This window comes from Lobosporangium transversale (genome assembly GCF_002105155.1).
Source record: "Lobosporangium transversale strain NRRL 3116 chromosome Unknown BCR41scaffold_5, whole genome shotgun sequence".
Classification (NCBI taxonomy): Eukaryota; Fungi; Mortierellomycota; class Mortierellomycetes; order Mortierellales; family Mortierellaceae; genus Lobosporangium; species Lobosporangium transversale.
In genome coordinates, this window is record NW_019028983.1 from 185,225 (window position 1) to 208,849 (window position 23,625).

The 23,625-nt window shown below is 39.9% G+C and overlaps 6 protein-coding genes across 6 annotated transcripts; 2 read left to right on the forward strand and 4 right to left on the reverse strand.

The window, feature by feature from the left end:
- Nucleotides 1-46: 46 nt before the first annotated feature.
- Nucleotides 47-2,693, reverse strand: BCR41DRAFT_383968 (hypothetical protein). The gene is made up of 2 exons (XM_022027518.1): nucleotides 1,911-2,693; nucleotides 47-1,693 (listed from the first exon to the last, which is right to left on the reverse strand). The coding sequence occupies exons 1-2, from the start codon at nucleotides 2,368-2,370 to the stop codon at nucleotides 129-131; spliced, it is 2,025 nt and encodes a 674-aa protein (XP_021884652.1). The 5' UTR covers nucleotides 2,371-2,693; the 3' UTR covers nucleotides 47-128.
- A 1,760-nt stretch (nucleotides 2,694-4,453) lies between these two features.
- Nucleotides 4,454-6,249, reverse strand: BCR41DRAFT_347045 (ER lumen protein retaining receptor). Its single transcript, XM_022023014.1, has 4 exons — nucleotides 5,962-6,249; nucleotides 5,472-5,731; nucleotides 4,764-5,014; nucleotides 4,454-4,660 (listed from the first exon to the last, which is right to left on the reverse strand). The coding sequence occupies exons 1-4, from the start codon at nucleotides 6,050-6,052 to the stop codon at nucleotides 4,624-4,626; spliced, it is 639 nt and encodes a 212-aa protein (XP_021884653.1). The 5' UTR covers nucleotides 6,053-6,249; the 3' UTR covers nucleotides 4,454-4,623.
- A 481-nt stretch (nucleotides 6,250-6,730) lies between these two features.
- On the reverse strand, nucleotides 6,731-8,322 carry BCR41DRAFT_347047 (hypothetical protein). Its single transcript, XM_022023015.1, has one exon. The coding sequence runs from the start codon at nucleotides 7,985-7,987 to the stop codon at nucleotides 6,815-6,817; it is 1,173 nt and encodes a 390-aa protein (XP_021884654.1). The 5' UTR covers nucleotides 7,988-8,322; the 3' UTR covers nucleotides 6,731-6,814.
- A 3,022-nt stretch (nucleotides 8,323-11,344) lies between these two features.
- Nucleotides 11,345-15,308, reverse strand: BCR41DRAFT_347049 (Spc98 family-domain-containing protein). Its single transcript, XM_022023016.1, has 11 exons — nucleotides 15,004-15,308; nucleotides 14,775-14,913; nucleotides 14,574-14,668; nucleotides 14,377-14,469; nucleotides 14,142-14,241; nucleotides 13,876-14,021; nucleotides 13,490-13,761; nucleotides 12,903-13,403; nucleotides 12,330-12,805; nucleotides 11,801-12,213; nucleotides 11,345-11,711 (listed from the first exon to the last, which is right to left on the reverse strand). The coding sequence occupies exons 1-11, from the start codon at nucleotides 15,154-15,156 to the stop codon at nucleotides 11,367-11,369; spliced, it is 2,733 nt and encodes a 910-aa protein (XP_021884655.1). The 5' UTR covers nucleotides 15,157-15,308; the 3' UTR covers nucleotides 11,345-11,366.
- Nucleotides 15,309-16,756: 1,448 nt separating this feature from the next.
- On the forward strand, nucleotides 16,757-17,437 carry BCR41DRAFT_367909 (hypothetical protein; the record flags this gene model as incomplete). The annotated part of the gene is made up of 1 exon (XM_022026347.1): nucleotides 16,757-17,437. The coding sequence occupies one exon, from the start codon at nucleotides 16,757-16,759 to the stop codon at nucleotides 17,435-17,437; it is 681 nt and encodes a 226-aa protein (XP_021884656.1).
- Nucleotides 17,438-20,157: 2,720 nt separating this feature from the next.
- On the forward strand, nucleotides 20,158-23,174 carry BCR41DRAFT_347050 (hypothetical protein). The gene is made up of 11 exons (XM_022023017.1): nucleotides 20,158-20,707; nucleotides 20,800-20,967; nucleotides 21,049-21,114; nucleotides 21,211-21,259; nucleotides 21,357-21,422; nucleotides 21,582-21,715; nucleotides 21,804-21,913; nucleotides 22,005-22,149; nucleotides 22,229-22,311; nucleotides 22,399-22,515; nucleotides 22,607-23,174. The coding sequence occupies exons 1-11, from the start codon at nucleotides 20,501-20,503 to the stop codon at nucleotides 23,040-23,042; spliced, it is 1,581 nt and encodes a 526-aa protein (XP_021884657.1). The 5' UTR covers nucleotides 20,158-20,500; the 3' UTR covers nucleotides 23,043-23,174.
- The last annotated feature ends 451 nt before the right edge of the window (nucleotides 23,175-23,625 follow it).

Consider the following 23,625-nt stretch of genomic DNA (forward strand, 5'->3'; position numbering starts at 1 on the left):
AGCTTATAGCGGATCAAATTCCTCCGCCGCTGTAGTCGTAATGTCAGAAGAGAGCATTGTATTTATATTTATTGAAAATTGTCATCACTACATAACATGCAACCCCGGATTGCTTTTTTATTTTTTTTTTACTTGAAGTCTGCAACGATCTTCATCCAGATGTTATCTGGATTTCTGGCTGAAACAGGATCCTGATCCAAGTGAACGTTTGCAGGGAAATACTTGGTATCGTACTCCAGAGGAACCTTGCTGGTCTCAGTAGCATAGATCTCACCGACAGCAACGTTTAAGGTTGACTTGGTCACCAGGTTGGAGGGCCCACCTTTAGCCTTGTAGTTGAGCTGCTTAATATCGTTCGTCAAACTCTCATTGTCCATGACAAAGCCTCCAGGGAAGGAGAAGTAGGAAAGGGGTCTCTTGTGCACACCGCCGACAGCATAAGTCTTGACCTTGTGGACGATGTTGAAGCGAGTGGCAATCATGGTGCAGGCAGAGCCACAGAAACCGTTGGTGACAATAGCCATGTCAGAAGCCTTCCAAGGGAGAGTTCTGTTCTTGGCCATAGGCATGAAGGGCCATCCATACTCAAAATAATTCTTCTGGCTGTAAGTCTGAGTAACACCTCCACGCTTCATGTTGACACCCTTTGTGAACATGGAATCATCTGTGTAGACCTTGTTGGTAGCCATGCTGACGTATCCACGAGCATCAAAGACGGAACGAGGGTTTGATTGTTTGACAGCAATCTTAGCAGCACCCTGGACATACTTATTCGAGCGCAGATCTTCCACAAAGTAAGGCTTTGCCTTTGGGAAGAAGACTTGGTTGATAAAGTAGGCGAAATCAACTGAGCCACCACCATTGTTGGTCATGTCCAAAATCAGTTTCTTACATCCTCCATCACGCAACTTCTCAAGGCCTTCGATGAACTGCAGATAATCGGAGGGATCAAACTTGTAGTAGGCAGCTTCTTCAGAGGCAATCACAGCAACACAGGCATTGGACTTGTTGATTCTGTAGAACGCAGTGGTGGCAGTGAGCAAGATCTCTTTGGCCTTCGAGATCACCTGGATAGGACCAACACGACCATTCTTGCCACCGCCGGGCAACTGAATCCTACCACGCTCACGGAAAAGAGTCGTGGCAGGGACCTCGTTCACACGATAGTTAAGACCCTGAGTGGTTGCGTTGTTAGCGGTCCTGCTAAGGCGGTTGTTATAAGGCGACAGGGGAGCTGCGCACTGAACGTCCCAGTAAGTCTTTGTATCCCGGAATGTATGGAACTCGAATGCATCTGCGGGCTTGACAATCCAAGGAACAGTCAACTTCTGAGGGGCACCACTAGCGCACTGGATCGTATAATCCATTGAGTTCTTCTTAGGAACCTCCCAGCGACTCGCAAAGCCGCCGGGACTGATCAACCATTCATTGTACCAGGATGTGCTGGCAAGAGCATCATTAAGACGCACACCGGGATCCTTAGAGATTGCAGAGGTGCGATCAGCAAAGTCCTGGACGGCCTTAAGAGCAGGCACGCCATCAATTTCGGTGACAATACAGTCTGTCAATGCTGTCTTGGGAACGCCCTCCTGAGTGTCATCTGCAAAGAAGACACGGATGTTCTGGACATCATTAACAACAGGGGCATAGAGAGAGATGGGCTGAAGGAATTTTGCAGTGTGGTAACAATCGCCTATAAAAGAATTAAAAAAAAAAAAACGCAGAGGGAAAAACCGTTAATAAACAGAAACAAAAAATCATGTCTCATAGCCCCCCCAATGCCCGTCTGGAAGGCTAATGTTTAAAAATAGTTGCTTTTTTTTTTTTTTTTTTTTTTTTTTTTTGCCGAAGTGATCGCCCTTTTTCATTTCATTTTCATTTAAAAAAAAACAGAATAAAATGATCTTTACTTCGATAGGCCAAGTGTCCATCGTTGGCAGAGAAAGTGAGGTAGGTCAAAGCCATATTGAAGTCATAATCATTCTTCCACTTGGTTCGCCGAATCTTTTTCAATTCAGCCAACAGATCAACTCTAGGAGTCTTGAAGGGAGCGCCATGAGCCTCTTTTGCATTGTCGATAAAGGCGTAAAAGTTGCCAATGGCGCTCTCAACCGACGTCAAAATCTTTTCTGCTACCTCTGGCTTGAATGTTTGAGCACGATAACAGTCTCGCACTGTGTTGAACTTCAAGATAGAATCAGAGTTCTTGCCCTGAGCCGCCAAATCTGCACAAGGGTCACGAGCTTTTGGAGGTGGGGTTGGAGTAGTTGTGGCCTTGCTACCAGAGACCTTAGTCGTACTAACAGGAGCTGCGTTGGTGGACACAACACAGAGGGCGATAGCCACGGAGATGATGGTGGTGAACTTCATAATCGAATGATGTGGGAGGGATTTTTTAGGGTAATAATGTATATGCTGTGAAAGCGGTAGTGGAGAAAGTGGGTGAAGATCCAAACAGTCTGTAGGAGAAGGGAGGAGAAGCCGTTAAAGGAATTGGAAACGGTTAAATTGCGTTGCGTTTGTGTAAGTGAATGACAATTAGACCCTGACAAGGGCTGGAAGGGGGCGATAGAGAGGGAGGAGACAAAGACGGAACCAAGTCGGTTGCGTCGTGGTGAGATGAATGAGAGGGAGGGGGAGGAAGGAAGAAGGGAAAGGAAAGAAGGGAAAATGAAAAATGTTCAAATAGTTGGAAGGGTTGGTAGAAAGCATTGCCTTTATATGATACGAGAGCCAACTTTATGATTGTAAGCCCCGGAACGATGTTTTATTATAATTATAGTCCCAAGTTTCTCTTGAACGAATAAACCCCATGTTCTGACTATTGACAATGGCAAAATCAACTAATCTCAAAGACAAGGAAGGGCTCTCTATTTTTCCCTTCCCTTGCAAATCCATATATATATCTATTCTATTTTGCCGCACTCCTGCTTCTGCTTTGAAAATTATGAACCGTTTTAGTTTCATTGTCTTGCATCAGCAAATATGGTCGAGAATATTATTTGATACAAACCATTCTCGTCAGCAAATTACAACCATTGCATGGCATAGTATAGTATATATGGCGGGAAAACACTATAAAGGATCTAGAGAGAAAGACTTGAAAAAGGATTGGAGATGTTGTCTTGAGATTTGAAATTAGAGTTCCCAGGAACTAAAATAAATATTGATGCAAGGGCAGAAATGATTTAAAATGTGTAAGTTCATTGGACATGTGTAATACACACCTTTACTCTGGTTCTTCCATGGAAAAATTACCAAGATGGGTACATCTTCTTGTACCTTTGATGTTCACACTAGGGTTATGATTAATATTCATATTTTATCATTTGGCTACAAACAAACACCGACGGACGCCGTTATGCAATATTGCCAATTTTCTTTACTCTCAGGGTCTGTAGAGCCCCTACTTTTTAGAAACGAACAACTGTTGAATTGTTAAAATGAGGCTATAGACTAAGGGCTAAAAGACGAGAGCCAACAATTATACACGCTGCAGGGTAATTTATGGAAAAACATTCACATAAAAGAATAGAAAAAAAAAAAAAAAAAAAAAAACACTTCACACACATGCTGCTTGGGCTCCGTTTCTATGGACAATAAAAGGGGCCTGGTTGCTAATTGCACATTCATATCTCCATATTTCTCTGATACAAAAGAGTCTAGCCTTGTTCTTGTTATTTAACAATATGTATGCACATGTGCAACATTCGCTGGGTGTTTCTTATTTGATGATTGCTCTTCCCCACGAAGCCAGACTTGTGTTTATTACTTGTTGCACAAAACTATGCAAGGGAGGCCCTTTCAGGTACGAAAGGCAAAATAAACACCATTCTAACCTTGTCTACATTTCTCGTGTTTCCTTGACGCCCATGGAGCTGCATTCAGATATATATATATATATATATATTTATCTACTTGTTTTTATTTGGATGTTATAAGTGAACAAGAAATGTATAGATAACAGGTTACAACGTCAAAGCCACTCATACTCTGCATGAAGAATGAGAACAACGAGACAGGCTTGCAAGTAGCGAACAGCGCTAGAGTTAAAGTTGCTATTCAATACAATTCAATTTTCGTAGTAGTCTATTTGATCAATTTAATGAATATAAGAGATCATTTGAGAAAAGAATATGTCTAATGCCGCTTTATGAAAGTTCTTTGCAAGGCTTACAGAAGCCAAAAGATCAATACCCGTTTGGAGCCACATTGCGTTTTTTTTTTTTTTTTTTTTTTTTTTTTACGTCTTGAGCTCATTCTTAACCGTATCCCATGGATCTGGTATGAAACTTCACTCCTCCTGTCAAAACGAATGAGGATGTTCATGAATATAAATATTGTATTACTCTTCATGATACATGGGCCTCGCGAAAGCAAACATGAGACACTTCAGCCTTCTATTACTCATAAAATAAAGGTATTTTTATAATAAAAACTTTTTTTTTTTTTTTTTTTTTTGTAATATGTGTTTCTGCAATCTGTGCTAAACTGTGTCTGTCCAATACCACCATAAACAAAAAGGACACCATAAACAAGCTATATATCCTAAAACTAACGCTTCCATCATATTTAATTCATTATCCGTGTTCATTCCAACAAGAAATAATAATAAAAATCTCATTACTGGGGAAGCTCAAACTTGGCGCCCTTCAACACTCTATAGAGCATGTCATAAAAAAGCAAAGATCAGAGAGTGCACTATGGTATATACAGTTTTTTCATATGACTCATGAAAGGACAACTAGTGTGACGTGACTTACTTTGTGAAGTAGATGAAGAAGAAATCACAGTAAAGTCCGGTCTGGATTGTTCCTGCAATCCAGACGATCCAGTCAACATAACCCTCAGTGAAGTAACGATAAATCCAATTGACCAAGTACAAGGCACGATAAGCACCAAGAGCAAATAAGTAATGCGTCGTGATCACTTCGGCCTCTCCTGTCTTCGTAAGCATGAAGAGTTGAGGCAAAATGGCAACTGCTTCCAGATAGACAGAGAATGTCCACAGGACCTATGTAGTCAAGTTTATGTATTTTTTTATAATGCGTGGAGGATAATTAGTATGAAGTGAAATAAACAAGATAATGGTGGGTTGCTAATGTTTGAATTTCGAGAAGTAAAGGTATCACTCTCCGAATCGTATTTTTCGTTTTTTTTTTTTTTTTTTTTTTTTTTAAAAAAAAAAAAAGGCATGCACTTCTTGGCTTCTTTCCTTCCTTTCTCTCTCATAAAACGCCTCTGATCCTCAAATATATACTGCAAAGTCCCTGAAGCCCTGAGGTATATTTTTCCTTGGGTCATAGAGAAATTTCTGTTGATGACCTTGACCTGACTCTTTCTTATTTTCTCCTCATTTCCCGTTCATTTCCTCATATCGACACGATACACGGTAACTAAGCATGACACCCTCTATCAGTTTTGTTGTTGTTTATAATTGTTGGCATTGTCTTTTTCATAATTAAGCTTACCTCCTGGAAAGTAAAGGCATAGTTAGCAATCAAAGCCAAAAGGGCGGCACCTCCAATGATATACTGAACTTGGAAAGTATCAAGACGAGGATCATTTGTTGCCTTGAACTTGACCTTCATCAAGTAAACAATGTACAATGACGAGGTAATGAAGAAGATCTTCATGGACGTGTTATAAAGCGAGAGGAAGTTCGTGACAAGATCAGTATATCTTGTTAAAAACACAGTTGCATATAGGGCTTGTGTCTTGAAAGAGATTCCTAAAAAGAAAATAATATTATAAAAAAAATAAAAAAAAAAGTTTAGTGCATGATCGTCCAAAGAATCATTATCTTCTTTCTAACGGCTATTCTTTTTCATTTGCAAATAGAGCAATCAATATAGGGGATAGATGACAAAAGTGTATCAATGAAGAGGTTTTCTTTTCTTTTCTTCTTTTCTCTTTTCTTTTTTTTTTTTTTTTTTTTTTTTTCTTTCCTCTTCATCATACCTGCAACGGAACGTGTCTTTTGCATCTTGAGCAGCAAAATGAAGATCGATGCCAGATGCATCAGATCTGCAATCAGTCGGAACAGATTCATATTACGTCTCCTTCTCTTTGTGGGGTAAATAAACTATTTTTGTTAGGAATGGAGGAGGATATAAAGAGATGGAAGGGTGTTTCAGAAAATAGGACCGACCAACATTAATAATAATAAAAAAAGTACAGCGGAAATATATTATAATAATGGAGTGTCCTTTTTGTGGATGAAGATGACTTTGAAAGGTTGAAAAGATGAGCAATCTTCGTCTTTGGCGCGCGCTTTCGCCCAAACGACGTGGCAAGGCCAACAAGGAGTACATCATGTGATTAAACACGTACATACATACCCACGTATATGCACCATGTCTGTTAAAATATTACATTTGTTGATATCTTAGTCCTTTATTTTTATTTTTTTTTTTTACAGTGCCGCGGCACTGTAAAGTTTACAAAACAAGCACACTCTTTCCTCTCCACAGGACCCTTTACGCCCTCCCTCTCCTTCCTTGTCCAAACCTCCTCTCGGATAATAAAACGACGAGTCAAACATGACAATTCATTTTGGGATTAGTTAATAAATAATAAACGAAAAAATACAATGAAGTGTATATATACATATATATGTCTATATACAAATATTGGTATAATATTGGTATAATATATTACACATTACACATTACACTAAAATTATCAATATTTGTATATTATAATTAATTGATGCAAAAAGCGCGTAATTGTTCGACTTCGACTCCACATTCCAATGTCATGTGATGATAGTAATTGTAATGTGTATTTTTGTGCTTTGTTTTTTTTATTATTATTATACACCATACTTCGCTGGCGTCTCAAAGTTCTTTGAAGTCTGAGCACACAATGCAAAGAGGAGAAGTGGGAATAGAGGTAGCAACAGGAAGCCTATGTAGCGCGTCGAATTTTGCACAATGGTTTGGGGTGAATTATAAGAATCAACCGCTGCTGCTTTTGATGATGCTCTTGAGGCTGATGCCATCTTGGATGTGGCTGAATGACCATGTGTTGACCACGGTCGAGAAAGTGGTGATCGCCCTTTCCCTTTCATTGGTCCTGAGCGAGATGAATGTGAATTAGATTGACTGGTGTATCCAGATAACTGGCTGCTCTCACTCAATTGGCTTGATCCTGATCCTGTAGAGGCCGTTCTCCTATTCCTTCGTGTAATAGACATAGCAGGAGGTGGCGACGGTGAGGGCGATGATGATGATGATAGCGAGGGTGATGGCGATGAGACTGGGGAGAAAGGCATCCGCGGACTGCTGCAGTAGGACAGGACCGGTGAAGAAGCCAAGGAGGATTCAGACGATGGGGCATCATGCAGGAGAAGTGCAGAAATGGCGGCATTGGGAAGGATCGGCGAGCAATGGGCCATGCTGGTGCCGCTTGTGGAGGAGAACATGGAGTCAGTTGAGGATACGCTAAGTGAAGGGGAAGGCAATGCTGATGATTCGTGGGAGCTCAGACTGGATTGGCACACAGGGTCAAGGGTATTCAGGTAAGGAGAAGGAGGCGATTTATGATGGTTGGAAGAGGGGGAAGAATAGCGTTTACTGACGCTAGCGTCGGTATACAAGTCGGATCTGGTTTTATGGATACCGTTATCACGGAGGGTGCTATTATAACTATTATTACTATTATTATTGTTGCAGACACCCCTGTACTTTGTGTCAGAGTTTTCGAAGGTATGTTCAAAGGGATGGTAGGCAGGGTATTGGTCGGTAGAGTAAGTGCTATAGGGGTTTTGGTCAAGGCTCTGCCTAGATGAACGAGTGGGTTGGTGATGGCTGAGTTGCAGCTGTAACTGATGCTGTTGATAAGCCGCTGCCAGAGCTGAGGAATAAGTAGTGTAAGATGATGCAGAGGAAGAGCAATATCTCTGTGAGATACGTTTACGCTGGTAGACTGACGGGGTGGAGAGATCTTCAGAATAATTAGTGCGATTGAGACCTGTTGTTGCCATGGCTGTTGCCAGCTATTGTTTTGTGAGGAAGGAAAGTCCGTGCTTGCCTGTCGACTTTATGAAAAGTAACTGTTCAAACTGAAGTCCTGTGAAAACTGTTTGGAGACTGATAATTTCTGTTGGCTTAAAAAAGGGGACGGAGAGAGAAAGGAGAGGAAGGAAAGAGAATAGTGCAGAAAATAAAAATAGAAAGAGAAATTTATGAACTCAAAATATGCTGTTAAATTGACGCACGACAGATGATGAGAATGAAAATTAAAGGATTAAGTGATTAATGCAAATGAGAATGAGAATGAATGAATGATTAAGATTGAATAAAAATAATTATATGTAAAAAAAAAAAAAAAAAAAAAAAAAAAAAAAAGGGTTGATAAGAAAGAAAAAAAAAAAAAACAAGAAAAAAAGAAAGAGGCGATGAATGCGTTTATGAGTGAAGTGGAATGAGTTCCGATGTGGACAAAAAGAGGGAGGGATATATTTGCTTTTATATGAATGTCATGTAAGACATGTTACAGGATACGTTTAAAAAATAAAAGGAACCTCACAGGAATGGACGCACATGCTTATTTGATTTTGTATTTTATAATGTACACTTTATTTTTTTTTGCTCTTTTTTTTTCTTTCTCTCCCCCATCTCCTTTCCTCTTGCATGGCCACATTTGTCTTTTTTTTTTTTCTTTCTTTCTTTAAACTCGACTATCAACAGCAACAGCGATAACAGTAACAGCAGCGATATTAGCACTAATGTGTATTATAATATGATATAATCAACATCTTCGTACTACCAGTAGCCTAGTCTTCATTATTTATAATGGTATAGGCTATAAAGCCAATATTCGATATTCGATTAACACCTGGGTCGGGGTGCACCTATAATGATGAATTTCATGTATTTATACAGATTGTACACATGTAGTCTAAAAGAGAAGGAAACATTTGAATTCAGGACCTTCTTTCCCAAACAAACATAAAAATAAAATAAAATAAAAAAAAAGTAAACACAAACAAAACGTCGCATGCATTGCAAACGCTGCACCTTCTGGCTTGGACATTGCTTTTCGCCACATACCACGCCTGAATAGCCACCCAGACCCCCCTTTTTTCTGTTTCCGTTAGATCTTTTTTTTTATAGCTTCGCCAGCTACATCTCATTCTACAGCAGTCTATATTTATGTATAAATTATATTGTATCCAGACACTTGGTATCGACAGAAATTGAACTCTCACACCCTTTTAAGTGTGCTATTAGGAAGCAAATAAACATCCATGTTGTGAGTGAGCTTTTTTTTTTTTTTTCTTTTTCTTTTTTGTACAAGTAAGGGCTGTGGTCATCAAAATTTTCCATTGTTGCCATGGCTCCTGCAGAGGTGTCTTAAGCACAAGCGACTGGTGTCGGACCTCTCTCTCTCTCTCTCAAAAAAAAAAAAAAAAAAAACTATAAAACTCCTTTTCCACTCAGCAGTTTTAAACCTGCATCACTCTAGGATAATTGAACAAACGCCGAGCGGACACCAATTGATTAAAGAGAAATATATATATAATATTCTATCAAGGAATGAAGGTCGTACAGTGCGCAAATGGAAAAATGGAAAAGCTTTTTTTTTCCCTGATCGTCAAGCAAAGATATGCACCTGTTGAAAAAGTCGACCAACCATAAAAAAAAAAGACAGAAAAGAAAAAACCCTGCAGAAGAAGAAGAGGAAGAAGAGCAATTGCTTCGGTTTGTTATTGTCAGCATTTGTAATTTTGGTCATGGCTCGGCTACAGCCTCAAAAAATCGAAATAAAAAACCTCAATTCCTTTTTTTCCGTTCTTTTTCCACGACTTGTAAAAGCACAAGAGTGGCGTCTTCTTGTTCCTCATCTGGATGCTACGCCCTTGTGATACATGTGCCTTTCAGCAAGGTCAACAGACAACAGGCTGACTTTTAAAGTTGGAGCACCAGTGGTTGTATATAGAAATGGTGATTTCCTCCCAAAGTCGACGAATCTGTGAACGATCAGGAAGTAGTAGAGTGAATTTTATTTTTCTTTCCCATGTTTCCCATGTTAAAGGAAAAAAAGTATAAAAAAAAAAAAAAAAAAAGTTTACCTTTCCCGTGTACCTGGACCTAAATGATATCGCCAAAACTTACTCATGTAGGTTAAAGTGGCTAGGGATCAAAAATGGTTTCTGGACATGCAGATGCTTTGTGTCCGTGTTGTCGCGTGGTATGAATATCTGTCAGCCTCAGTCAACACGAGGCTTTTTTTTCGACTTTTCAAAGTTTAAAAAAAAGGTTTTCCGTTTTCGTTTTCTTGAGAACATCATTTGTACCGCACCTATTGAGCATTTACGATATGCTCCTTGTAGCAGCTTCCTCAAGTGCCTTTTGCACTAAGAAACATTAAGCTTTGAAGATTCTAAAATAACCATTCAAGTACATTTATATAATATGATACATATATATATTAGACTATATATATATTATGTATATATATATATATATTTACACATATATTCTTTTTATCAATATTCTTTCTCAACACAAGCGTTTCGTCTACATGTACATCGACTCTGGACTATTCTTTTTTTTTTTTGTGCGTTTGTAAGTAGTAAAATGATGCCACCATTCTAGGGGCTATTGCATTGCTCTCATTTGCATGTTTAGCTCCCTGGATCTGGCTCTCTCTTCCTTCTCACTCTTTTTAGCCTTGATAGAGATAAGAGTAAGAGCGCTTGTTGGTTATTGTGTTGACTGAGCGAAGAATAGTGAGCACAAAAGAAAAAAAAAAATCTATCACCTTATCATTGAATACATAAGAGAGGGTGTGTGCTGAGCCTGCTACATGCACCTTTGATACAGGCCATTTCCTTTATTAGATGATCTTTTTGAGCCGTGAAAAGCATATATAAAAAAAAAAAGATTGATCAAGTCTGGCATTGATGAAACTAATTCCAGATCATTCATTCTACAGCATACATTCTAATGTAATCCATCCAAAATTAAATAAATAAATAAAAAAAAAAAGCTTTTAAGGATCTGTGTGATTCAAATCAAACAGCCATGCAAGTGCCTCAAAGACGGGCAAAACAAGCCTGCTGCACCAAAATGATCAACATTGATCTTTCGCGTTTAACCATTTTGTCTCTCATCATTCCCCTTCTCCTAAAAAAGAGAGAAGAGAAATACCAGAGCAAAAAACTCGCTGCCACAATCCCCGGCTACTGACTCTCAATGGTGAAAACAGACAGGGGATGGGACAACTGACGCGATTCAAAGTTGAGGAAAAAAAAAAAAAAAAAAAAGCAAAAATCTTCTTTTTAAACAACATAAGTCCAGTAGCAACGTTTACCCTTAAGCAACTTAGTGGCTTGCTCTTTTTTTAGTTCTTTATGTTTACAATAGCTGGGTGCCTGGCGCCCCAACTAGAGCCAGACTTTTGCTATTCTGGTTTGTATAAAACTGGTTGTAATCTAACCTTACTACTAGACATAAAAACTGAACTGTCTCCGAAGCACTGTAAAAATTGAGCGCATCTATCAGGAGCTTGAGATGATACACGAAGCTATCCTCAAATTCGTTCAATCGCTTCATCGCCTGTTCGATCTGTTGTCCTTGGTTCGATGGCGCTGTTGCTGCACGCTCCGGGTCCAGCTGTATCTCCATTGACATTAAAGCGCGCGTAAATCGATCAGTATAGTTGGTGAACTTGATACATGTTGACATTAACTTGGAGTAAATCTATCAATCATAGAAAAATTTGTCAACAATACTAGATCATTGTTTAAGGCACTTGATAAATAAAAAAACAGGGCTGTCACGGGGTTTACCCTCAATAGCTTCGAGTTAGTAAGCATGCACTGATTTAGGCATGTGTCCAAGAAATCGGAATGGATCTGCAAGACTTGATCTACTGTTGATACCTTGGCCAATTTAGACGCAAGATCTCGCCAGTTAGGTTCAAGTACCTCAGAGCAAACATAGTATGCAAACTGCTGCACAAAAGTCAACATCTTTGCCCGTAGCCCATACACACGTCCACGCCACGCTTTTAGTTCTCGGGATGCATCCTTCCAAACAGGTGATTTGGCATGTTCCGTCCAAGCACTGCAAAGGACTTGTTCTCCGTGCTTAAGATAGAGTAAGTGACGGAATAGGAGCTGATATTTTGTAAGGGCCTTGCGTGAAATAACGAGAGAAACTGGGAACTTGACCGAGTAATCTAGAGTAAGTGCGTCAATGCCTATGCCAAACAATCATAGTTGTCGAAAAAGCATCAGTTAAGTCAAAAGTCCTGATTAGTAATAAAAAAAAAAAAAAAAAAAAAAAAAAAAAGTGTTCGTTGCCATAGAAGTTTACCTGAAATGGATCCTTTGCTCTGGATTGGAAGCTCTGTAGACGTTGCCATTATACCCTCCATGGTGGAGCCTGTCATCATACTCGCTGCCATTTCATCCTGCCAAGCATCATATGGACCCTGTTGTAATTGGGTTTCGGCACTATTTGCTCGACTATGCGACCGTCCTTTAAAGTCTCGGAGCTTCGCAGACGCACGGTCACTCATCGATTGGCCTTGGCCTTGTGCTTCGCCCTTAATACTGATGATTCTCAAGAGTTGATCCACTAAGCCCAAGTGGCTCATATCGACTTTAAGATCTTCTTTAAAGACATCATTGACTGTGACGGATGACGGGTTGCGGAGAACTAGGTCTAGTAGAGATTGTAGCTTGGTAAGAGATACTTCTCTCCAAGGTCGCTTCAATTCTGCAGATGCTAGATCCAGAAAGTGCGTGAAGAAGTCTGATTGGTCAAGGAAAAAATATCTCTTCATTGACCTAAAATAGTTATAGATGAAATAAAGGGGTAAATATATCTTAAATGAATAAAAAAAGTCTCCATCACATGTATTTTAAATCTCACGATAGTCCCTACCGAAGGCGTCCAAGAAGTTGCTTGTCTTTTAACAGCAAGTCCAGGAGTTTCCTATTCGCATAATGGTATGCAGCATCAATTGTATCCACCAGCCTGCCTCCGCTCAATGCTGCCAGAACGTCATTCCGTTCAGTGTAAGTTCCAAACTCTTGATTACTTGTCGTAGAATTGTTTTGATTTTGATTCGCGCCGGAGCCTGACAGATGAATTCCACACTCTCTGATAACATTCAAATATTTTCCTGCAAGTAAGATTTTTTGCTGTAGTGGTACTAAGAAGGAGGGTACATAGTTTTCCCGGATAGTATACCGTTGTTCCCAATATGCATCATTGAAATCTTCTTTGATACCCTCTTTGCTGACTTTACGGCTCTCTACGATCATGAATTCCTCATACGGATCTCGGATCTCTCCCTTATGAATCCATGATTCCAGCATAGCAATGTACGGTACTGATGCCTTATTTAAGAGAAATCCATATAGTTTTTTGGTCACAGGGTCTCTGTTATGGATGATCAGATAGCGATCAGTATCTGGGTATCAACTCAGCCAAAATCATCTTTACTGTGCTCATGATTAGATGCATACCCACTCATATTGAACATTCCAGCAGCAATAATAGCGAGGATACTGCCACCCTTGCTTTCTAAAGGAATGCCTTCATCCATTGGTTGTAGAAGTGCCTCAAACTCATCTTTTGGGGGCTCTCTCTTGCCTGCCACCCTAATCACGCCAACGAGCACATCCAGAGAGCTCAATGTCTGTAGGGTCGGTTGTATATAATACCAAAGTTTCTGAAGCGTAAAATCAGGAGACAATCGGAATTGATTCTCGAGTTGTGCAATTAAAATCAAATACTCCTATTTTAGTATTAAAAAAGAAAACCCCCCAAAATAAAAAAATATTATTTGATGCGCTGACATAATTAATAACTCTTCTACAAGGCTAGAATTAATATTATTTCCCACTCTAACCTTTAAAAGGTTTCTGATGGCTGCACACAGGGCATGGCTGACAAAGCCATACTCGAACCGCGAATGTAACTCAACGAAGGCTTCCAGAGACAAATATATTGAAGCTAATGGCAAGATCCTTGACACAAGATCCCGTAATGAAGGATCTATTTATTCCAAAAAAAAAAAAAAAAAAAAAAAAAAAATATTAATGACATCTCATTTCTTTTTTTTCTTTATAAACTTCAATATAGGAAACAAAGGTCAGCAATTAAACATATCCTCACCAAGACTCCCGTCTGTTTTAAACTCTTTGTGGATGTATTCTGCATCTTTATCCTGAGAAACCTTAGGACCCACCTCGATAATGTACTTTCCTTCGATCCCCTATCCACATTTATTTCAAGCATTAATGTATTAGACATGTATAAAAAAAAAGAGTCGAATAAGCAATAATAGACTTAATAAACTGATATGCGGAGCAAAATATACATATCAAAAATAATAATAGGATATCCATACCATCATAGTAAATAGTAAATCTTCAATTATGGCGCTCTCTTGTAGTTTTAAACTCAATGACCCCACTTTCACTGGCTCTCCGCGCTTTGCAAACTATATAAAAATGCCGAAAGTTACAGGGTCAGGGCAACAAAGAAATCATTATAGTTAACATCATCTCTACGTGACGGTCTCCAAGTTGATAGATGCAAATTTACCCTTTCCGCATCCAGATTTGATTTTGATGCCACTCTGGAGTTTAACGGCGCCCGAAGATGAGTGTTTCCGTCGTATTGGGCATCATGGCTCCTAACTATTTTGTTTGCAACAAGCAATTGTTTTTGTCATTATTAGGAACATTGAGGAAAAATTGGAGCGTATGAGTACGCAGGCTATTTTTTTTTTTTTTTTTCTCCTACCTGTAGAGTTTTTTGTGATTTTTGAACTGATCTTTCGGAGCAAATCATCTGCAAACATCCCAGAGGCCTCTCTATTCCGTGCTGGCATAGAATCCGAACGCGCTCGTCCACTAGAGGCTTCCAGCAATTTTGTGCTGCTCTTTTTCGGAACATAGTTAATGTCAGAATATATTGTGATTTTATGTGAAGGAAAGAAAAAAAAAAAAAAAAAAAAAGAGGTTCAAAGTACCTGCGATTCACTGGTGGTGGCTGCTTTAGAATGAGAGTGTTTCCTAAGTGTCCCCGTAGCACTATGTTGACCAGTAGGCATTGTTGTTGTCCCTACAAAAGTGTTATCCTGCAACACTGACGGTCTTTGAAGTCTTTGTGAACGACTTGACATGGCTGAATGTAACAAAGTAGGAGAAAAACGTTGATGAAGACCTGAGTGCGAATGGAAAGTAGATTCCGTTAAATCCTTGCTCCTGATGTTGCTGAAATCTATTAAGCTCCAACTACTAGACTATCCCCCGAATGTGGAGAAAGAAAAGGTCGCGACAAAAAAAAAAAAAAAAAATGGTTGTTTCTGCTATTAGAGTTTTGCATTGTTGGCTGGTGGCTGGGCCCAGAAATACAGAAATACAGAATTCCTAGGCTCAGTCACCAGCCCTGAGTAGCTTTGTACAATGCACGACCACTCGCTGATAAGCAAGGACCAAGCTTCTAAATTTCTTTTCTCCATGGGTCGCAACGGAACGCTATCCTTTTTTTTTTTGTCAGGGAAATGGGCAAGGTTTATTGACATTTAGTCAGTAATCTGAGGATATTGTCCCTTAAAAACCTCCCTTGATCATTATCACATCAAACCATGTCACTACTGATTTGTCTTCGATACAAGAGTGCAAAGGATGTTCGTCTATCAGAGTTTCGCCTATGGGAGGGTGCATTCAAAAAGGCACCACTAACTCTTTGAACCAGCCTTTGTTTTATTTCTCTTTGATTTTAGCAGTTGGTTGGTTTCAGGGTTCCTAAGCTACAAGAGGCCAGACTCTTAATCACTTTAGAACGTCTTTTGGTGCGAAACACATCGTGTGGATATTACTGCCCCCACTGACACACACATTAGCTAACTTCCTTACCCCACCCAGCCGAAGAGTTCCACCATTATATGGTTCATTCAAGAATTAGGTCAAATGTATGCTCGTCCGGACTTTGGATACGCGTCGTTGCTATATTAGTATTTGATGTGCGAGGACTAATTCGCGTTTTTCTAGTTATTATATATATATTCCCGATTTGAGGCATCTCTTCTGTTTCGGCCTTCAGCACAGCGCAGAGGCCTTCCAGCATCAGCGCCGTCCAGGACACACTATGGAGAGGGGGTCGATCATCATGTCTTAAGGTTGCTCATGGCAGCCTGAAAGAAGAAATAACCCTCATGAATGGAGGGGAATAACACACTATTTCCTTTCTGTAGTGCGATAGAGTGCAGTCGAAAGTGGTTTTTACGACCAAATTCATAGCGAAATTGGCCATAAAAATGAATGAATTGAAAAATAAATTGTTTGTGTCATGCACCAAAATCTTTTTAATTTATTCATTAACCTCAATCACATGTGGCATATACTCTACATTAAGCTCGAAAAAAATAAGCTCGAGTAGCTTTTTAATCCTTAGTAGAGGAGCTCGTCATAACATTATATTTCTTTTTCTTCTTCGTCTATTCTCTTCCTTCACTTTTGACAAGGTGTAATATATATCTCTCCTTGTCACAACGACCCGTACTGCGGCAGGTTAGGCCCAAGTTCTCAGTGTGCTTTTGTTGATTAAACGAACGCCTTCTTCTCATCCCTGCTTTCTTCTGCTAGGTCATATTTATCGTTGCTATTCCCTTTATAAGCTTCCACACATCCTCTCTTTCTTTTTTTTTTTTTTTTTGTACTGTCACTTCTTTGATGACTTATTAGCTGTTGCTTTATTTTATTTTATTTTTTGCAAAGATCATGGTGTCGAAAAGAAAGGCCGAGGACCAGCTCTATGCTGGTTTTGGTAAGAAGGCTTTCACTTATTATAATAATGTTGCAGAAGAAGTAGGCACAACCGTCTTCAATGCAACCTCCACTCCCCCAACGCCATTTAGAGTTAATGGAGTGAACGTTACAGCCTCCTCCTTGCACAGTATCCCCGTTACCACATCCACTGCTAACAGTGTCCAAAGTGTTTCCACTGACAATATCAAGGAGTACATTATTCCGACCAATGGCGCTCATCTATCGATATATACTGGATTGCCTACCTTGAAAGAGTACTGCTTATCGCTGGCTATTCCCACCACTTCTTTGTCTGCTTCTTCTGCATCATCTCTTAACCCCTCTATGCTTGTCCCTAATGTCGCTGCGATCACTTCTACTTTGGTCACGCAACCGCCCGTCTCTGAACCCCAATTCAGCTTCGTCGTAGCCCCGACAAGCTCCATAACTGGTATGCCAATGTCATTCTTCCTGACGGAGCACCTGTGCAGTCATTTTGGTCGGGTCCACACTATTCCAAGCTTATGGCCAAGCTCCGCGTCTCAGTTAAAGCCTGCATGCGATTGCACGAGTTGGGTGCACTTGACTTGCGACCAGTCACTGCAAAAGCAAATACATGGATGTCTCTTAACAATGAAGGCAATTATGTTTTGAGGCGTCTTCACCCTCATCCTTGTTCCTATACTCATCACAACGTTGTTAGCACAGCAAACCAGATCATTACTAGCGACGATACTGGGACGTCAAGGGAAATCCGAGCAGCCATGGAGCTGTTAGTAAATAAGGCTGATCCCAGGGATGTCTGCTTAGTTTATGCTTTTGTTCTATTTCTGCGGGCGAGAAACTATCTCCTCTTATTCATTGAATCGCATCCTCTCTCACCAATTCCTCATCTCAACGGAGCATCTTCGCCACTGGCTTTTCAATTCAGGAAATTAGGCGACGACATTAAGGCTCAACAGAGCTTCACATGTGAAATGACCATACAGTGGCATTCAGGCATTACTAGGGTCGTATCAGACCCTTATAAGGAACAGAGCTTGGCAATCTGCCATGCTTCCCTGCTTCTTTGCATGAGGCTTGAGTTGCTACATGGCGTCACATTGAGGCAAGCCCCACTTACCGGAGTCACAAGTGTAGTCTTTAGGAGCTACGGGCTCTCGATCTTCAAATTTTTCCTAGGAGTGGAGGCATTTGTGGCCAAGCCTGATGGTCCATTTGGGTTGACCAGACGAAGAGATAAAAATTTTATAAGGCCAACCAGTCGGATTATAGAGATCTCTGGCAATGCATTCCTCACTCCATGCCCAAAAGAACAACGAAAACTCCTCGTGAGCACTCTGGCCATGGCCATGTTTGCAGGAGGCTTCGATTTAGTCCTGCGGGTTGTTAAAGATCTGGTTGGATGTGAGGTTTTCTCAGGGATAGATAGATGGGGAGGCGTAGCTGAAGCTTTCAAAGCAAGACACGCATCTGCATTCTTGTACTTCACACCTCGGTTGGCACCACTAAGCGAACAAGAAATTGAGGAGATTGAGGCTACTATCAAGTATAGATTCAGAAGCAAAGCAATCCTCCAAAATGCTTTCAGACTCAAATCCCCAGTTTTTGAACGGCTTGAGTACTTAGGTGATGCGATACTGGGCTTGCTCGCAACCTTATATTGGATTCGGAACTTGAGAGAAAAGGAATGGGGCCAAGCTCCTCAATTTAATGTTTCAAATAACTTCTTCGGAAGGATGTTTTATGTACTCGGACTCTGTAAGTATGTGAGGCCTGGACCTTGCAAAAATGACTTTGTTCGTGAGGTGGCACGCATCGATCAAGAAGTAGCAAGGAATGGTAAGAACTGTTTGCGGTACTTGGAGGTCAGTAAAGCACTTGCCGACGCGTTGGAAGCACTGGTAGGTGCGGTGTTGGTGGATTCGGACTTTGAAATATCTGGGCCCAACACAGTATTCATGAAGGCAGTGGTGCCTCTGGTTTCAATGTGTGAGTGATAGACTTTTGTTTGGCAAACAAGTGAATTCTACATTCCAGCCTCAAATACATCAATAAATAAAATCATAGGCCATACAAAAAGAAAAAAAGAAAAAAGAAAAAGAAACGGTATTGATGGTATCAAGGCAAATTGATTGTACAGGAATTAAGTGTCCCATAATTTCATAAAAAGACCACTCCTTCCCCTCTCTTTCTCGATTCCTCAACTGCGCTTTGGGGTGTTGTATTGGCAACAATTGTGATCGTGGAGATGTGCGATAGGATACAGCCACTATAAGTACTGGTCCCGAGGGACTTGGGGTTTATAGCTGCTAACCTTTATTTCAACATCTTTCGATGATGAAGCGACTCTCCTTACGCCAGAAATGCTGATCAGGGTCACGGCTAGAGCGGTGTTGAAGGGTGGTAGTGGCCTCCGTGTGGTGCACCCTAGGCTGTCTGTTCATCTGCAGACAAGCAAAGAGTCTAGTGCTCTTTGATTCTTATGTTTACAGGTTCACAAAGTTAAATTGCGTGTTGGATCTATTTAAAAGATCAACATGAACTTAATTCTCTCTTCTTCTCCGTAGCTGCTTTTTCAAAAGATGAGGTCCTTATGAGGGTAATAATTAGCAGTTATTGATTTATTGATTCAGTGCTAATTAATGAGCTAGCCTGTATCAACCTCTGAGCATAACATATAATAACAGTAAATAAGACAGCTACTTTTTTTTTTTGGAGCAAAAGTAGGTACCAATTATGAGTGCCATATACACACCTTCATCAATTCTAGGTGTTCGGAAAACTTAAGACTCTGCGAATGGGAACGCAGGAATTTCAAGTAAGCAAATATTACACTGGATTTAGCGAATGTAAATGACATCATCTCCAATTTGGCCAATCCAATTGTCTTACAGTCTCAACTATCCTCAAGCTCACTTTCGTCTCACATCACTGGTAAGTCCATCTATTGCTCCATTATTGCCTCTTCTCTTTTCCCTCACCCTCTACTTTCTGCCCTGCTTCCTCTCTTTCGTTTGTTCATTTATTTGCACGTTCCTTCTATCTTTCCTTCTTTCCTGCATTCACACATTCTTTTCTTTGTATACCGTGTCAAACCCAGAATTGTAGTGGATGTGATGCTATAGGCCGAAGGGCAATGGGCGTTCGGGGCAATCCCGTTCAAAGCGTCTCGCTGGATCTATTGCTCTTCACTCCATGACCTTAGCCATGGAAGGCCTGTAGACTAACATTGATGGTCTGCAGCATCTCTATGTTTTTATGTAGAGTCTGCCTCCCTGTGCTCGAATTCGAATCGAGTCAAACTTCTGGTCAGCAGGGTTGCCATCACAATTTCGCTTTTTTTTTTTTTTTTTTTTTTTTTTTAAGCCTGTCTTGTCAAACCGATGTGCACTATAGGCTGAGGGGCAATAGGCGTTCGGGGCAATCCCGTTCAAAGCGTCTCGCTGGATCTATTGCTCTTCACTCCATGACCTTAGCCATGGAAGGCCTGTAGACTAACATTGATGGTCTGCAGCATCTCCATGTTTTTATGTAGAGTCTGCCTCCCTGTGCTCGAATTCGAATCGAGTCAAACTTCTGGTTAGCAGGGCTGCCATCCAAGACAGTGTTATCATTATTTCATCCTAGTCTTAATTTCATTGTGACAATCAGATCGCATGTGCAATGGACTGATTTTAATTTTCATGTTTTTCACGAGATTCGATTTCTTAGGCTATGTCAACGAACGATCGACTTACTTTATCGAACCTTTATCAGAAAAGGCACGAATTCATCTTACAAAACGCACCACATAAGGATGTCACACAACTAGCCAAGGATTTTTTTGAGGCCTTTAACCTCTCTACGAAAACCACAGCTCTAGATACCCTGCATGCATCGCTCAAGGCCACCAACAATAATGAGATTGCCGAGAAATTGAAGGTTCCATTCAATTTTTACTTGAGAACATTATCATGTGAGGCTGCGATTGACAACTTACATTATATTTGGTGTATTTCATATTTTTTTAAAAGGGGAAGGACTTTAAAGAATGGGCAACCCACTATTTCATACAGGCAAAGAAGCAGAAAAAGTTGAGCATCCAGAACGTTGTGGAAAAGGAGCGCAACAAACTAAAGATCACCGGAGTACTCAAGGGATCTGATTTTATCAAGTCGGGTATGGATCTTCTCACATCGGAGGTATAGGCTCATTGCACTGATCACAATATCGATATGTACCATTTCTACTTAGAGATAATGCTGACATTGCTTGTTAATCAGGATGATAGCATTGCTTCACCGCCTTCAGTACTCCAAACACAAATTCCAGAAGCTCCTAACCAAGAGGCATGAAATGATTCAGTTATATCTTGCTCATTTGGATAAAGCACTCCTAGCATACAATGCTAATGCTTCCTTTTTCTCCACTTTTGGATGACTTAGGCCCTAGTTGAGCAAGGAGAGGCTGTGACACATGTAGATACAACGCTGGGTAAGCATGCTCACAGTGTTGAGGATGAGGATGAGACCAAATATTACTATTATTATTATTGTTAACATTAGTTTTTTGCATCACACATTTACTTCAGTTTCTGCTACTATGCCAACTGTGCTGCCATCTCCTACTGAAGTTCAGCCTGACGATGAAACTAGAGGTAAGTATAAATCTTTATATCAAAACACCATTGATACTCGTACTCTTATTATCCCTACACTTGGACCATGACATGGCATTGTCTCACTGATTATTGATTGATTATCTGTCATTATGCTTCTGTACTCTATGGCGCATCCTCTAATATCAATTGAATCAGAAGAGGCCGGATTTGTATCAAATTGTACTACAATCTCGGAAAACCATTCGTCTATAGATTCTGAGGTTATTGAAGGAGATGAGAAATTGAAGCTCTTGGCTATGATAGAGAAAGCAAAGCACACAGTGTGTGAGGTACTGTCTTATTAATTTAGGGAATTTGTAATAGCCAATCTGGTCACAACAAGGTATTCTGTGCTTACTATTCTATGTTAAATTTTAGTGGAAGATAGGTGATATCTGTGTGCCTTGTCGTTTCCAAGATTACCAAAGAGACTGTGTCCAAGCTTTAACTGAAAAAAAATTGAAAAAACTTGAGATTGCAGATGCAATGTGAGTCCTACGTGTTATATTATCACCTTTCATCAATCGACTTTGTTTTACACTACATTCATTAATTTAACTTGAATTTTGATTGGAATAGAGCGATTATCGGAGTGTTTGCTCCATGTATGCCCACTCCAAGGATGATGATTCATTTTGATGAAGATTTTCTTTCTCAATTGAAAAAGCAATATACCCTTCCAGAGCCCTCCTTTGATGACGCTTCCATCATGAAAGCTGTGAGAGTATGTTCTCGATTCTCATTTACCTTCCTCTGGTCATGATATACTGTCCGCCTCTAACTATATCTCTCAATTCTCTCAGCATTGTCTCAATAGCGATAAAGACAGTGCTTGTACATGTCTTAAGTCTTTGGATAGGAAATTACGCATCATGTTGGAAACACTGTAGGTGACCTATGATTATTGCAGTATACTGTAGCCTCATGAAATGAATCTTGTAGCTTGTTCCTAAATCATTTTCATAATCCTTAGGATTGAAGAGCTTCCAATTAAGGAGGACAGGTCAATATCCGAATCAACATTCGTTGCCAACTACATTTCGCCAATTCTGAGAGGGATGCTTGGCTGCGAAAAGGTTTCAGTACAATTGTAAGTACAATACCATACATTTGTAATTGATTATTTACAACACATTAACTGTACTCAAAGTATATTAGCTATAATACTTTATATTCCATAGCCCAAACACTTCATCTGAGGTTCAACGGGAACTAGGTCTTAAGGCGGATCGTCCAGACATTATTGCAAAGACAAAAAATAGCGAGATACTTTACGGCGAAGTGACAGGATTGTCTCAAGAGCATTCAGAAACAAAGAATATGTGGGATACATTCCGTCTTGCTAGGCACGGGAAGGCATTAGTTGATTCAGGTTTTAATTCAGTGCCATTACTACAAATTGTGTACAGCACTGGGACTTACATGCGGTTGGAATATAAGTCAAGAGGGATGTCTATTTTAGAGGAGATTGGAAACTTTGAGATCCCGACAACTGCATCAAAGATCCCATCCCTTGTAGGGACACTTCCTACACTTATTGCGGTAAAGGTAGCTATGCTCCCATGGATTGTTCTGAATTATTTTTTATCGCACGTAATTCTATTTATTAACCAATGAGTCTCAATTTATCAGGAGGAGATAAGACTAATTCTAAGACTCAACGGCCGGAAACGACGTTCATTAGGGTTTGAGGATATTCAAAATATGAAAAAGAGAATGGTGTAGATTGTCAATGATGCTTGTAGGAAGTTTATATCTTTTCGCGTTACTGTTGTTTTTATCATCCTTCCTTCTATCTAAGAATACCAACGTCCTTCGATTTGGGAACATGACAAGAGTCGGCTTGCATATATACTTTTCGTTAATTTGGCTTTGAGGACAATTTGCTTCTGAAGTTGAACAACAATAAAACAATTTAAATTCGCACTGGAGTAACTTTATTATTGAGGGATGATGCTCTTTGGGTCTCACAATGTAATAATTGCCTGTTGATAGATAAATATCTACCTACGATAATATTGTCGACATGTGTTTATTCATATTCAGGACATTGATCCTCTTAAACTTCTCGGTAAAGTTAATTGAAATGGGGAATGGGACCCTTAACTAATAGATTATTAGAAGTCCTCTCATTCAACTAATTAGCTTACATGAACCTTATACAGAAGTTAGGCGACATTGGAACTCAAGATTCCGGTAG